Source organism: Harpia harpyja, chromosome 5 (assembly GCF_026419915.1).
Source record: "Harpia harpyja isolate bHarHar1 chromosome 5, bHarHar1 primary haplotype, whole genome shotgun sequence".
Taxonomy (NCBI): Eukaryota; Metazoa; Chordata; class Aves; order Accipitriformes; family Accipitridae; genus Harpia; species Harpia harpyja.
Genome location: NC_068944.1, coordinates 73,813,711 through 73,829,570, shown reverse-complemented (window position 1 = coordinate 73,829,570; position 15,860 = coordinate 73,813,711). Strand labels below are relative to the sequence as shown.

The window sequence follows — 15,860 nt, the reverse complement described above, 5'->3', positions numbered from 1 at the left end:
TATATGCATATATATGGGGATTAAAAGAGGATGAATCCCAGCCCCTTCAGTCAAATCATCTTCCAGGTTACTTAGATCTACCTCAGCGTCATGTGTGGACCAGGGGCTCTCTCATATAGCTGGTTCCCAAAATATTTTGAAGTCTCTTTTTACTTTCCTTAAGGAAAATTACAAATGCCTAGAGATTACTGAAGGAAAAGGCTTCTCGTAAAAGAGGGTGTCCTATGATACCAAGAGAAATTCAGATGAGAAGGCTTTCGGTCCCAATGAAAGACCTGAGACAGGAATGGTCTTTAGTATGCTACTAAGAGTTTTGCTGGATTGTCTTCTACAGGGTGATCCTGGAAAAGAAGGAAAAGTGGGTTTACCTGGGCCAGCTGGTGAGCCAGGGCCTGCTGGAGAGCCAGGTTTGCCTGGTAAGGGTAAAGATGGAGAACAGGTAAGTTCTGCTGGCAAGCTTTGCGCTTGAGTAGTTCAGTGTGAGATAGATGAGCATGACTTCTGCAGGAGACCGGTGGATCTGTGGTAAACTTAGGCTGCATTGTCACGAGTGCTCGCAGGCTGTCTACCTGAAGACACAAAAGGCCTGGTTGTGCAAAATGCTGCAGATCACACTGCTGCATCCAAAAAGGCAGAGAGAACTGAAGCTGTATTTCTGAACATTAAACCCCCTTCAGTGTGCCATGGTGGCCATTGAAATTGGAGACTTCCACAAGGAGTAATCATTGTCCTTGTGACCAGTACAAAAATGCTTAGCTTGATGGAGGATCCCTAAAAGCATTTAATTCTAGTCAAATTAGCAGATTATTTATTTTGCTTTAAAGGTCCCTTCCAACCCAAACTATTTGATGATTCTAAGGAGCGTGGTGAGGGGGTTGATTGCTGCCTTGATTGTGTCAAAGTCCAGGCTCCTGTTTGGCTGCATGGTGACTGTTTTCTGGTTTTCGGTCTGTCACTTTAGGGGCAAAGAGGCCCACCAGGCTTGCCAGGACCCTTTGGACATAAGGTGAGCATGGACTTTATTGTGGACTGCTTCTCTCCATCGCTGGAACTGGAGAAAAAGTTATGGTGAAAACATGGTCTGTTTTTCACTGGAAAATAGAGTTTGTGAAGCTGTCCCTCAAAAGTGCACTTCTAGCCTTTCTTTATTATTCCAATATGTCTGTAGATGTAAATATTAAGATATAAATCAGCTGTGTTCACTTTCCACATTTAAAATTTCTTCCAGCATTATGTGAATTCAACACAGACTAAGGACTAAATGCACACTTTTTCAGGGAAGCTGTGACTGGGGACCTTTAATCCATACAGAAAGAGAGGCATTGCATAGCTAAAGGATGACCTAGTCTTGAGACCGCTTGTCAGCCCCTCAAAGAGCAGTCCTCCTGAGCACTCATTTCCTTCACCTCTCTCAAGGAGGATATGAATTATTTTCTAATGGGACCAGATAGTCCTGGTTTGCCCTCTTGTTTTGTAGTTAAGGCTAAGACTAGCTAGTTTGTTAAGTTAATGACACTAATTTCAGCTGAAAATAATGTTTATTCCCTTATAAGTACACAACAAATAGAGAAGGGAATAAAACAGCAAAAACATTTCCTTCTGGGAACACCTGGATTGTGCTTGAATCTTCAATCAGATATGTCAGAAATTCTCTTTGAAATGACCGTGTCCTGATCTGGATTGGAAGAATACTAGGATGTTGAAATAGATTCTATAAATCATATAAGTAGGAATATAGCAGTATGAGACGAGATTCATCTAGGTCCCGTATTTTTGAAATAACCAAACTGCTATGAAGTGTTTTCTTTTGGTTTTGCTGCATTCTGTATAAATGCATTGTATTCTGTTGTATACCTCTTTGACAGTTCAGAATATAGAGACAATAATAGACTAAGAATTAATATAAAAGTCAGAAAAAAACCACTAAAAGAAATCTTATGAAATATTCTATTCAGTATCAACACAATATGGTAAGAATCTTAATTGTGTATGGGAAAATACTATTTAACTTTTTGTATTGAAATTATGTTCTTGAATAAAATAACAGATAAAGGATGTGCTGGAGTGTTTGAACTAATCAGAGTACATTTTCTCTCATTGTCCTTGCAGTATTGTTTCTTTGTAATATAAGATTAGTTTAAGAAGAAAAAAAGAAAAGGAAGAAAGTTAGGAGATATTGCAGACTGACTTTTGGGGGGGCAGAATCCACGGGTAACAATTCTTCTATCATGCTTCTATATAGCTGGAGATACTGTAATAATAACTAACATAAATAAGATTCATTGTTATAAGTCTACTGCCAACATGAGACCGAATCTCACAACTGCAATACAATCCATAAAAATCTTATTTGATTTCTCCCTATAACAAGAGAACAGACATTAAATTTAAAGTATTGCAGCTGAATTCTTTCTCAACCCTCTGTCTACAGTGCCTATTAAACAGTGTCAAGTGGTTGTCTGTGCTCTGCAGGTTTTACTATTGAAAATCCTGTTTTCTAGAAGGGAAGTCTCTCCTTTTGTAGTATAGTCCTCTAGAGAGAGTGGTAGAAGGTTGAATTATTTTTTTGCAAAAAATTATTCATAGACTTCTGTGAGTAGGCCTATGTTGATGAAGGAAAGGAGAATATTAAGATGTAACTGAACATCCCTAAGTCTGTCTTCCCTGGATAAATAATCTGGACTTAGCAATGTTTGCAGGTTAGCCATCTACCATAGAAACACAGAGAAAGAAAAGCACGTTATGGTGCTCAGTGCTTCCCTGGGCCAAGGAGGGAGCCTAATACCCTGCAGGCAATTGCGAATGCTGGAAATTGGATGCCATGCACTAAAATAAAATACTTGTAGAGGCTGTGTTCCCACTCAGTTATACAATGTGGCACACATTAATGTTGTGTGAGTGCTCACAGATGTGGGCTGGAGCTCGTGTGAAGGAAGGGGGCAGTTTTCTTGGCATGATGTGACAGTAACTCTGCCATATCCCCATGCTGCCACAACCTGACACCGTTCCTTGGTGGGCAGGATCAGGTCAGGATGTATCAGTGTTATGTTCTGTTGTAAAACCTGATTGCATTTCAGCATATTTTCTCAACGGTGCACAAAGCCTTTAACTTTTTCCTTTGTTTCAGGGTGAGAGGGGAGCTCCTGGCCTCCCTGGACAGCCAGGAGACAGAGGTGTGCCAGGAATTGGGCTGGCTGGACCCCCTGTAAGTAGCAGGTCCCGCTGCAACCTGTAACAAGGCGAACACTTACCTGTTGCCATCTGGGGAATGCGTTGCCTGTGCTCAGCTGTGCCAGGAAGCCTGTGGGACATTTTACCCTCTGAAGATGCAAACCGCAGACTAGTCCAGAGGCTGCCATTTGTGGCTCAGATGTCTACACGTCTGTTGTGAGGGCTCTTGATGAATTTGGTTTTAGTTGAAAGAGAAAGGCAGAGAAGTGCTATAGAAGTGATTGATATCACTGGCTGTTACTTGTGGCTTTTCTGCATCATCTTGACACATTGGCTGTGGATGTGAGTTGAGATCTGTGCTAAGCCAGCAGGACTGGTCTGCTGGGGAGGTTTAACCCTGCTGTCACCCCATTAGAAGGGATGAGTGTGACACACATACCCACATCAGTGACACAGTCAGTGCTCTGATAGGGAAATACAAAATCAGATTACTTAAATTGCTGCATTCCAAGAGACCCATCGTCCCCATAAATTCCCACAAAGTTTTAGATAAATCTCATCCAGCTCTACTATCACCTCCTGCTGACAGTGTTGAAGGTATACCTTTATCAGTAGGTCACGAGGTGTATTTGGGAGTCTGCTCTGGAAAGTTTGGGTTTTCATATCGCTGTGGTTTGATCAATTATTTGGCATGTACCGCTCCTCTTGAGATGAGGAGGATTTGGGAGTGCTCTGACTGTACCTCTACTCAGAGTCCTCCAGATATGCACTGAATATGCAAGAGAAATAAGTTTAGAAGGAAGCAAACTTTATTCCTAGCTGTAATTGCTAGAGGACATAGAATCATCAAATCATAGAACAGTTTGGGTTGGAAGGGATCTTTAAAGGTCATCTAGTCCAACCCCCCTCCAATGAGCAGGGACATCTTCAATTACACCAGGTTGCTCAGAGCCCCGTCCAACCTAAACTTGAATGTTTCCAGGGATGGGGCATCTACAATCTCTCTAGGCAACCTGTTCCAGTATTTTACCACTGTCATGGTTTAAGCCCAGCTGGTAACAAAGCACCATGAAGCTGCTCGCTCAGTCCTCCCTGCCTGGCCCTGGTGGGATGAGGAGAGAATATAAAGAAAAGCTCATGGGTCGAGACAAGGACAGGGAGGGATCACTCACCAGTTATGGTCACGGGCAAAACACAGGCTCAACTTGGGGAAGAAACAAAATAAATTTACTACCAATCAAATCAAAACAAGGATAATGAGCAGTAAAATCTTCTCCCCACCCCTCCCTCCTTCCCAGCTCAACTCCACTCCCGGTTCTCTTGACCTCCCCCCCCCCGACAGCGCAGGGGGACGGGGAATGGGGGTTGGGGTCAGATCGTCACACCTTGTCTCTGCCGCTCCTTCCTCCTCAGGGGGAGGACTCCTCATGCTCTTCTCCTCCAGCGTGGGGTCCCTCCCAAGGGAGGCAGTCCCTCACAAACTGCTCCAACATGAGTCCTTCCCACAGACCACAGTTCCTCACAAACTTCCCTGGCGTGGGTCCTTTCCCCGGGCTGCAGTCCTTCAGTCACAGCCTGCTCCAGCGCGGGCTTTCCCACGGAGTGGCGGCCATCGGGGGGCATCCATCCCCCTGCTCCGGCGTGGGCTCCTCTCTCCCCGGGCTGCAGGTGGGCATCTGCTCCCCCGCTCCCCTCCATGGGCTGGGGGGGGACAGCCTGCCGTCTCCCCACGGGCTGCGGGGGCATCCCCTCCTCCCTGCCTTCCTCACTGACCTCGGTATCCGCAGAGGGGTTCCTCTCACATTCCAGTCCCCTCACTCACTGCAGGTTCCCCTTCTGAAATCTGTTCTCCCAGAGGCGCTACCGCCGTCGCTGATGGGCTCAACCTGGGCCAGCGGTGGATCTGACTTGGAGCCGGGGAAGCTTCTAGCAGCTTCTCACAGGAGCCACTCCTGCAGCCCCTCCCCTGCTACCAAAACCCCACCACACAAACCCAAAGCAACCACTCTCATTGTAAAAAAGTTCTTCCTTGTATCTGGTCTAAATCTACCCTCTTTTAGTTTAAAACCATGAGCCCTTGTCCGATTGCAACAGGCCCTACTAAAATGTCTGTCCCCATCTTTCTTAGCAGCCCCCTTTAAGTATTGAAAGGCCACAATAAGGTCTCCCTGGAGCCTTTCCTCTTCCAGGCTGAACAACCCCAACTCTCTCAGCCTTTCTTCATAGCAGAGGTGTTCCATCCCTCCGATCATTTTTGTGGCCCTCCTCTGGACCCGCTCCAACAGGTCCATGGGTCTTTCCTGTGCTGGGGACCCCAGAGCTGGAGGCAGTACTGCAGGTGGGCTGTCACCAGAGTGGAGTCGAGGGGGAGAATCACCTCCCTTGACCTGCTGGTCACGCTTCATTTGATGCAGCCCAGGACACGGTTGGCCTTCTGGGCTGTAAGCACACACTGCTGGCTCATGTCCAGCTTTTCATCCACCAGTACCCCCAAGCCCTTCTCCACAGGGCTGCTCTCAATCCCTTCATCCCCCAGCCTGTATTGATACCTGGGGTTGCCCTGACCCAGGTGCAGGACCTTGCACTTGGCCTTGTTGAACCTCACGAGCTTCACATCTGAGACCTTGCATTCTTTTGCAACCCCTTGTACATGCCATGGTACTGTACCAATCACAGTCATTTATTCCATGCTGTGGCTATCTAGATATAAGTTTCCCAATTAGTACAGGAAATTACCTTGAAATGATGTCGTATTACTGTGTAATACTGGTTGACAAATCTAGCTTTCTGGGGTGTATTTCCACTTAAAATTTGCTTTTGCCTCACTGACTACTATATATGGCAATGCAGACTGGGTCAGTCATGTTTCACACAGTGACTGTGTCATGGCCTTCATGGTCCTCACAGGGTGACCGATGATTGAAGATCTGCTGGGTGTTATCTGTTATGATTTATCTCAGGAACAGTAGTGTTCTTGCATTTCGTAATATTCAGTCGTTAATACTAAAATTAAAATGAAATTAGCAAATGAGCATTTGGCTTGTTTGAAAGTCACATGACTGTGGCTAGTTTTTAATTACTGATTTCTAGTTTCAGTACAGGGGTAGGTGAGTTCACTTCTGCACCCTGATATACACCAGATGACAAAGTTATTCTTCACTGGGGCTTTAGCATCCACATATCCATGAACACAAATGACTAAGAACTTGACTCCAAATGTAGACCATCGCTTGTCTCACACCAGAGGATTACTTTTTTTCTATGTCACCATTGTTTGACCACTGGCAGGATGACTAGCCACCTACATACTACACTATTCCTGATTGACTTGTTTTTATTTATTTAATCTGCTTCACTTAATGCTTTTTTTTAAAATAACTATTATGATGGTTTTCTCCACTGTAGATTCATCGTAACCTCAGCTCCAGTGCAAAGACTCTGGAATTTGAAAAGCACTGTGTAACCTTGAATCCATCAGGCTTTCACAAAGACTGAGTCCCACAATAAAAAATAGAATAAAGTCAGTGGAGCTGCTTCAGTGCATATTACACGCCAAATTAAAGGTGTCAGCCTATACCCTTTGTAGCAATATGACAAAATTGTGTGTATAATACTTTCAGCTTCAGAGCTGTGAAACAGCAACTCTTTTTAATTGGAGTGCTCACCCTGGCTCTTCCTGTGCCCTTAACATCTCTTGGGCTTTGCTCCCTGCATAAAAGGTATACAGATTAGGATTTTTTTACTTTGTCTTCTAAAGTATTGAGTTACTATTTACATAACACTGAGCCATAAACTGAGTTTTAGCAGAGTGTGTTCTTCCTAACTGAACCATAAGCAGGAGAGGGGACTGCTTGGAGGAATGGGGTGAATTCACATGCTCATGCTGAGTTTGCCTAATGAATGTGTGTGCTGCAGAAGTAGAAGGGTCTTGCTCTGCCTTGCCCTGTTCATGTTACTGTGAATTCAGAGTTACATATTTAGCCTTTGCTTGAGCAGAGCGTTAAGGCATCTTGCATGGAGGACTGTATGAGGATTAGTGAATTAATGTGCCTGAAATAGAAACCAAAGGGAGAGGAGTCATAGTGTGAGCCAATTTATTCAAACACAGCCTCAGAGATGTGAGGTCAAGCCTTGTTTTGGGTGTGTTTGGAATGCCAGACTGACTCATCCATGCTGGATATGGGTACCACATCAATTCTGTGGTGTTCCTATAGAAGTGGATACCTTCTAGTGGCTCATTCTACTCGGTTGCATCTTTTTAAGTTGCATCCCCAAACAAATAGCATGTGCAAGCCCACTGAACTCCCTGCTTTGACCTCATTTAAAGAGCGTACAGGTCCTGTGGGATGCCTTTCCTTGTGTTAGAGGTAGCTCAATACAGTGGTCTTCAGGACCTGGGCAGAGTTGTCCTGTCCCAGCCGAACAGATGCAAGGGTGCTGGGGTTCTGTGTCCCCAAGTCCATCCAGTAGTGATGCTGAGCATGTATTGCCGATGGGCATATGCATATGCAACACACACACCTACGCACACATGCGTGCAGCCACACAGACCAATGCAGAGAATAAGGCATTTATCAACACTTACATAAATCTAAACAGCACTCTCAGAAACACGAACAAGGATGTCTTGATCCTGCTTCTCTTCTCCAGCTGATCAGGTTTGAAGGCCACTGTTGGAATATACACATGAAATACGGGTCTTTCTAGCAGATGGTCTTGGACACCTACTCTGCCCAGTACCCAGGCCTCTGCACCCCAGTGTCCTCCAGTTGCTGGCAGACCTGCAAGCCCCCTGGGTTCAGAGCCTTGCAACCTAGTTGCTGGCATCCAGACCTCTCCTACTCACCAGCTTATCTAGCTTGAAGCTCACTAACATTCAACCACATGAGCTCAGATTAATGAGCTCACCCATGCTGAAGAGTGTTACAAATAGGATTTAATGAGAACATAGGATGGGCTGTAGTGATAAAGTGCAGGGCTCAGTCAGACAAGCAACATGTTAGGATACAACTGTCCTCTTTAGTCCCTTTTCCTCTCTTTTTTTTCTCGTACTTTTTCCTCCATGATCCACCTCGATTTCTTCCTTACTCTGCCTTTGATCCTTCCCCTAAACATCCTACCGTGAGTATTGCACATTCCCACAATATCTGTTTGAGCAGCCTGTCAAACTCGCTCCTTTTCCTGACCCTTTCTTCTCCAATTTTTGTTATCTTGGTGCTTCAGGACCCACCCTGATCAGCCAAGGTGGGTGTTAATTTTAAGCTCTGCTAGTGTTTTGATTGCTGTCTTTTCTTTTTGCAGGGCCCTGTGGGACCCCCAGGAGACAAAGGGTCATTGGTACAGTATGTCTTTCTAACTACACCCAGATTTTATGGGGAGGGGACAATCACATTGATTTTGTTTCTACCACTGATTTCATGAAGGCATGTTTAATTAGTTTCTTTTTGCCCAAGGATAGTAGGGTCACAGGGTGGCTGACCCTCTGAAGGGGACTTCACTTATGCGTTACCAGCTACTTGTCTGCTATATTGAGTTGTGAGAAAAAGTTGATTGAGACTCTTGGCATTGTGACAACTTTTCCTTACCTGTCAACACAGTCCTATAAAAGAAAGAATGAGTCACTCGCTTAACCCTTCATTCAAAAAAATTATTTCAAGGCACATAATTCAAGGTACACTGCTATGTCTTATAGCAAGGCCTCAAAGGTTTAAAATAAACCATTTTTAATCATTTTTCTCACTTAAGTCTTACAGAAAACCCTGCATTTCGTTGTTCACCAAACATACCTAGTTCCTCAACATGCAGTTTTACAAGAATGCAGTCCATTGGTGTGAAACAAATAACTGTATACTGTGGTCTCAGTATTGAGCTGGCATGAATTTCCAGCACTACAGGCAGTCCTAGCCACCATACTAGCTTGGCACTGAGGAGCTGGACCTTCTTTTCTCTTCTACAGTCCTGTGCTCGCTCATATTTTCTCCCAGTTCATAAACTTACCCGCCTATAAAGTTGTCGTGGTTTAACCCCAGCCAGCAACTAAACACCACGCAGCCGCTCACTCACTCCCCCCCACTCAGTGGGATGGGGGAGAAAATCGGGAAAAGAAGCAAAACCCGTGGGTTGAGATAAGAACGGTTTAATAGAACAGAAAGGAAGAAACTAATAATGATAATGATAACACTAATAAAATGACAACAGCAATAATGAAAGGATTGGAATGTACAAATGATGCGCAGTGCAATTGCTCACCACCCACCGACCGACACCCAGCCAGTCCCCGAGCGGTGAAACCCTGCCCCCCCCCACTTCCCCGTTCCTAAACTGGATGGGACGTCACATGGTATGGAATACACCGTTGGCCAGTTTGGGTCAGGTGTCCTGGCTGTGTCCTGTGCCAACTTCTTGTGCCCCTCCAGCTTTCTCACTGGCTGGGCATGAGAAGCTGAAAAATCCTTGACATTAGTCTAAACACTACTGAGCAACAACTGAAAACATCAGTGTTATCAACATTCTTCGCATACTGAACTCAAAACATAGCACTGTACCAGCTACTAGGAAGACAGTTAACTCTATCCCAGCTGAAACCAGGACAAAAGTCATCATTACCTTTCCATCAAGGTATGTGAGGCTTGACTTTAGTGATGCATGTAAAGTCCCCTGAGGCACAGAAATAACTAATACTGTGATAGTGCAATGTGACTTTTTTTTTTATTAAACTCTCTCATAGTTCTTTAACTGCTAGTTAATTTTTTTCCCAATAACTATTGGGTTGGGAATTTCTTTTCTTCAGCTAAGAAGCACCTGATAAGTGCTGTTCACGTTAGTGGGTTTGTCTGTTCTCTCCCTACCAGGGTCCCCGTGGTGTACCTGGTATCCCTGGACCACAGGGGCCTCCTGGCCAGGATGTAAGTAAAATAGAAGTGTAAGTGCTCAAGAAATTCACCAATGCTCAAATCTGTTTTCCCTAAAAATTGTGCTCATACTCAACTGCCGTCATTGAGTGTTACTAGGATGGTCCAATGGAGATGATTCGCAGTAAATGGCGCTCTTACATGTTAGGATGTCAGAGTGGAAAACAATTAGGCTAAGGAGGGTTGTCTAAAGGAAAACGGTGGACTTTACCACTGAACCATTTTAAAATGACACTGGAGAAGGAACTTGGCAGCATACACTGGGGAACGATCACACATTGGTAAAGGACAATTGTTAAGCTGTCTAAGAACTTCTTAGAAGCCACTCAGATAAGTAACCTGTAATATTTCTATGAAAACAGGACCACAGCTGTTAAAAAGCTCTTTGTGAGTTCATTTTGCTGCTGCTGTGCATGAGAGATGACATTTTAACCTCTTGGTGCGTTGTCCTCACTCCTGCTGTCTCAGTGGGTGAGTCATAGAATTGTAGAATCATGGAATCATTTAGGTTGGAAAAGACCTTCAAGATCATCGAGTCCAACCATCAACCATGCCCACTAAACCATGTCCTGAAGTACCCCGTCCACTCGCTTTTTGAATACCTCCAGGGATGGTGACTCAACCACTTCCCTGGGCAGCCTATTCCAATGTCTGTCATGGAGCTGAAGGACAGAGAGAAAAGTGGCAGATTCCCAGCTGGAAAGCTGACCCCTCTCGCTGCACGGCTTTGTCGCAGTGTTGAATCAGAAAGGGGAGAGGTGTTTTTCTCTACTGGTCAGCCAGCTCTGTGACGTGGAAAACAGTCCTGGAGGAAAACCAGCATGGGGGCTCTGAAGATTTTGAAAGGCTTGATCTTTGGATTTGTGCCTGTTGAGGAAACACTATGGGGAGGGGGTAGTGGCCTTCTGTAGCTTTCCTCCTCAGCGCTGCTTTATGGTGCTGTCATGTCTGAAATGGGTACCAGCTTTCGTGAAGTCCATAGCAAGAGATTTTCATCCCTAGTATAGCTTTACTGATGTATATCGGCTGGCCTAAAGGGTGTACTTTCCTACGGGATGGATCTCCTTTCCTCCTGAAGTGTTTGGAGAAGAAGGTCTTGTTTTATTCCCACATACTTTGTCATGAGACAGATGATTATGGCCAGGGTATTCCTCCAAAGCCCATGATAGTAAAAATGGTCCTTTGCCTCCATCGCCTTGTGTCCCTGAGCAGCCACAGATCTGGGATTGATTGTGTTCTGCTAACTGCCCCTAGAGCTCCTCACCTTATCTCAGATGTTTGAGATTTTTAACCTAGAGGTTTTAAACAAGAGATACAATAGATGGGTTTATTACAGCTGTATTATGTGAGGAGAGTGTCAGAGCCAGCTTTTCTGAGTCTTTCTGGCTCTACTCAGATCAGCATTGACTGGTCAGTTCTTGGAGAGTCAATACCACAGCCTTTACATCTTTCCCCCCCCAGAAAATTACCCGAACAGAATCATTCCTTATGTTTCTTATAAAACACATCCTCTATTACACTAAATGTTTTAATTGCACTGCATATGTCTTTTAGGAGCTCTCTGTATTCTGGTTGATCACCTATTAAGCAATTCTACCTCTATGCAAGATGTGTAAATGTAACTGCAGGGCACACTAACATTTCTTGGTATAACAGCAGGGATTTTGACAAGATCATGCATTTGCAGTTTCTTGATCTCCACTTTCATTTATGACTGGTACAAAGGATTTTTTGTTCTGCTTTTGCACTCTTCTATATCAATGTAGTATTCCTGTATTCTTTGAAGCATGCCCATTTTTGTACTCTGTTGTGTTTAAACAGCATGTCATCAGTTAGGAAAGCTCCAATTTGAATTGCTAATATGAATTTGCCATGTAATTCCCAAGCCATTCAGTGGCAATAGCCTAAATGACTTGCCTTAATGTCTTGTCTTTTGCTGTGGCCTTTGCAAATATATTCCATGTTTTTTCTGAGACTGAATAATTCTTTTAAATCACATTTACATACATTAGGTTATTCTCTGCATTATTTTTTCCAGTTGCAGACTCATCAGGTGCTCTTGGCAGTGTGTCTGCTATAAGTTGTATTCCCTGATATTGCCAAATCAGATTTACAGTTATATTTGGGGAGGTGGAAGAGTCAATACTTTTTCTGCAATAGCTTTGTCCAGAATTATCTCCCATAGGTGAATATATTGGGGTTTTTTACATGACTACATTCTAGCTTCTTTCTAGTGCCCTAAAAGCATGTGCCACATTTTTTTGCAATAGCACTGCCCAAGGTCACCTTTTGAAACATCTATTGGCAGCTTGATCAAACATCAAGAGTTCTCAGGACAGTGTCTTGTTTTATTAAAATTTAGGTTTTTGAAAATCCTTGTCCAGGTTTACAGTACAGTCATGCTGGTTTGGCTTTGTTCTGTTACTCTTAGCAAAAGGCTTGGTGTTTATTTGGATGAACCCTCTAGAGTTCACTGTCTGTAAATCCCAACAGATTCTCTTCTGAGACAAAACTGAGACATGTTGTCTTTTTCCCGTGTACATTATTTTCTTGTCTTTAAATTTGTATTTTTTTCCCACTTAACTAAAGCTCCAATTCTTAAAGCCTGAAAAGTGCTTTCTGTAGGCTTTTTGTGTTCTGTGTTTTTCCCTGTAGTAGGACTAGTTTGCTCCATAACAGGACTACCACATATCATGCCTACTTTCATGCCCACAATTACTTCAAATATTATTTGTGCTTGCTTTTGGAAAAAAAAAAAAAAAATCCAAGTCACATTTTAAGCTGGCAGTATTCCTGTATCAAGTATTAAAAAAGCATAGCCTTAAGTATGTTCTTCAGAGAAATTGGCCAAATCTATCTCATATTCTGAAAGTTGCAAAAAATAATTCTGCGTGTTAAGTGATGTTGGGTGCATGGCTGCCTCCTCCAGCCGCTCCTGACCAGGTCCCTCCTGCCCGGCCTCTGGTGCCCAAGACCCAGGGTCTCTGCCCAGATGGAGGGATGTGGCTGTTGCTTTCCCATTTGTAGGTTCAACCAGTAACAAAGCTGCACATGAATCCCAGAGATGCAGACATGGACGCTGACGTCGCTGATCACACAGACTGCCACAGACAAGGTGTTGCCTTCAACAGCACCTACATATAGGACTCACATAGAGCATAAACATAGACAGCCAAGTCCCCTTCATCTCTTCAGCTGGCAAAGACAGAAGGTCACTAGTGGTGGCACACACACAGCACTCTCTAGGTTCACAAGTACACACATATTTGCAGATCCTTCGAGCATTGGCACAGTCCCTCTGTCCTGGCACCCCTGCCCAGATCCCAGAGCCCCTTACCCTCCCCACGGGTCCCTACTTGCCTGCTGGTCCAGGCTGATGCTCGCTGCAAACGTGCAACGCTCATGCACTTGTCCCTCGCGCACTCCACACTCATGGTTCCTAACAGGCATACCAGCATGGACCCCTTGCCCACCTGATACCCGGCCTATACCCAAGTCCCCCTACTTGCTAGCTGATCCAGCTTGAAGTTTGCTGGTGAATACACCCCCCTGCTACACACACACACACACACACACACACCAGCACTGGGGAAGGTACAGACACTTATCCCATCCCAGCTGGCGCCAGGCACAGGGGCTGTGACCTGTGGTCCCATGCCAGCCACAGTCGTGGAGCCCTCACTCCCCTTGCTCATGCTGTTGACCCCAATAGGTGGTTTTGGGAACACACACCATTCCCGCCCCAGCGGCAGGAGGTTAAAGACCCCTGCGCTCGCTCCAGTAACTGACAACAGAGGCTAAGGGAGCCTACACCCCTGGTCTGACTCCAGTAGCTGGCACCAGTTTTCACTCACATGCACTTGCAGGTCTCACCAGTAGCTGGCACTTAGTCCTTGCAGCACACATGCACATTATGCAGAGAGATAGTTAAGAAAAGGTTTAGTAAGAAGATAAAAGATGTTAAGACAAACCATGGTGATCAGGTGCAGGACTCAGCCAGACAACTGCACTGACCAGCCCTATTTTATGCATGACTGACCTCTTTTATACCCTTTTCTGTCTACCCTGCTGTTTGTTCCTCTCTGCTCCCCCTTCCCTGGCACATCCCCTCATGCATGTCCACAGCTCTATCAATTCTGGCAACCTCCCAGTTCAGGGTCCCCCTGGTTTACAATCTTGTCACTTGCAAAGTGCAGGGTGATCTTCCTGGAAGTGCAGCCTATGTTTTCTTGATAGATCATCAGTTAGTATGAGCGGCAAGGTTTGTTTCTTGTTAGGTCTGCGTCTTGGTATATTTTGTTTCCAATTTCCTCCTTTTCCCTTAGTTTCCAAATTGACAAGGTCGCAGATCAGATAACCTTGCTGGAATAAACCTTCTCACACTTCCACATGCCTTCATCCATTAGTGTGACTGTCCAGGTTTGGTTACCATCACTGCCTTATTTGTCGGTCAGGTCCCTGTATGTTCTTATTTATGGCTTCCTCCTTATTTTCTCTTGTTGCATTGAAAAAGGTCCTTGACAAGATACCCCTAAAGGAGCAGACGCTCTCTGACAAAATACCCTTACACTACACATTTTTGGGGAAGCACCCACTTTCCTCTGTCTGCCTGCTGGGAGATAAAATGTTTCTGTTCAACGTACCTACTTAGTTCCCTTAGATTAGAAAACAATCTGAATGAGACATTCTCTTCTACTATTAGCACTGAGGGCACCCATTTAATAGGCTCTTTCTGTATTTTGGTTATGATAATTTTAATTAACATAAACATTGAATTAATCACTTTTTAATTATGTTAATTATTTATGATAACTAAGTTCTAGTGTTACTGGGAACTTAATCTTCCCCTCCATTTATTTTCGTAATTACAAAAACTTTGTATATGCATACATTACTGCCATTGGATCTGAAAAGCAGAGTTTTCTGTTCTGGGGTTGGTTTTCCCATACAGTTAGAAGGACAGTTCCAAGGAGTCTTTGTGTTTGTTTTAGGGTGCATACACCCCAAACCACAGTACACTTAATAAACCTCCTATTGGCTTTTTATTCCTGGGACTTATATATTTAAGCTATGGCATTTCAAGTTTAATTTTCAGTCTTGTAATAAGACTATGCCACCTTAAGCCTGTGTGACTGGTTTCCTTACACACTTTCTCTTTTATTTTTGCGTACATCACTTACCTGAGCATCATTTTTCAGCGTGTCATCTGCACAGCTTCCGTCAGTTCCCAGTTAGAGACCATTCCTGTGTGTCAGATTTTGCAGACGAATAGAGAAGTCTGGGTCCTGTGCATCATACCCCCTCATTGCTGACATCTTTCTCCTGCACTGGTATGCTGTACCACTCATGGGATATTCTACTTTGTGCCAACCATTGTTGGCAGCAAACTCCTGAAAGTGTTCAAAATTTATGATCTTTCCAACACTGGTTGTTATTTGGGTCTGTGCACATTCCTACATTGCATTATCAGCATTTCTTTTCAGTGCCATGCAGATTTTTTGGCAGACTCTTTTAAGTTCTTTTTTTTAATTTTCTGGCTTTCTCATTTCCAGTTTTGTCCCCTGTTAGTCAGCTTGTCAGATGCAGTTATACCCTCCATGCCTTCCTTCTAGCATTTCCATTCTGCTCTGAGCAATGTTTATAGCTTGGCCCTCGTAACTCCAGGCCTCTATAGTCCAGCAATCTCTTCTCTACTTTGGACTCTGCTTCCAGTTGCCTGTTCTCTGATAATACAACATGCTGAAGTGCCATCATCCTCCATCCGGTTTGTTCATTTCA

General features: G+C 44.2%; 1 protein-coding gene across 2 annotated transcripts in view; it reads left to right on the top strand.

Annotated features, from left to right (window-relative positions):
- Positions 1–15,860, top strand: part of COL22A1 (collagen type XXII alpha 1 chain) — a 235,023-nt gene that overhangs the window by 186,347 nt on the left and 32,816 nt on the right. For both annotated transcript variants that reach the window (XR_008235346.1, XM_052788276.1), the window contains exons 39-43: positions 335–439; positions 962–1,006; positions 3,128–3,205; positions 8,473–8,508; positions 10,023–10,076. Coding sequence is in view for 1 of the 2 variants with exons in the window: in XM_052788276.1 (XP_052644236.1) it covers positions 335–439; positions 962–1,006; positions 3,128–3,205; positions 8,473–8,508; positions 10,023–10,076 (318 nt within the window). In the remaining variant the exon portion in view is untranslated. The remainder of the gene's footprint in view (positions 1–334; positions 440–961; positions 1,007–3,127; positions 3,206–8,472; positions 8,509–10,022; positions 10,077–15,860) is intronic.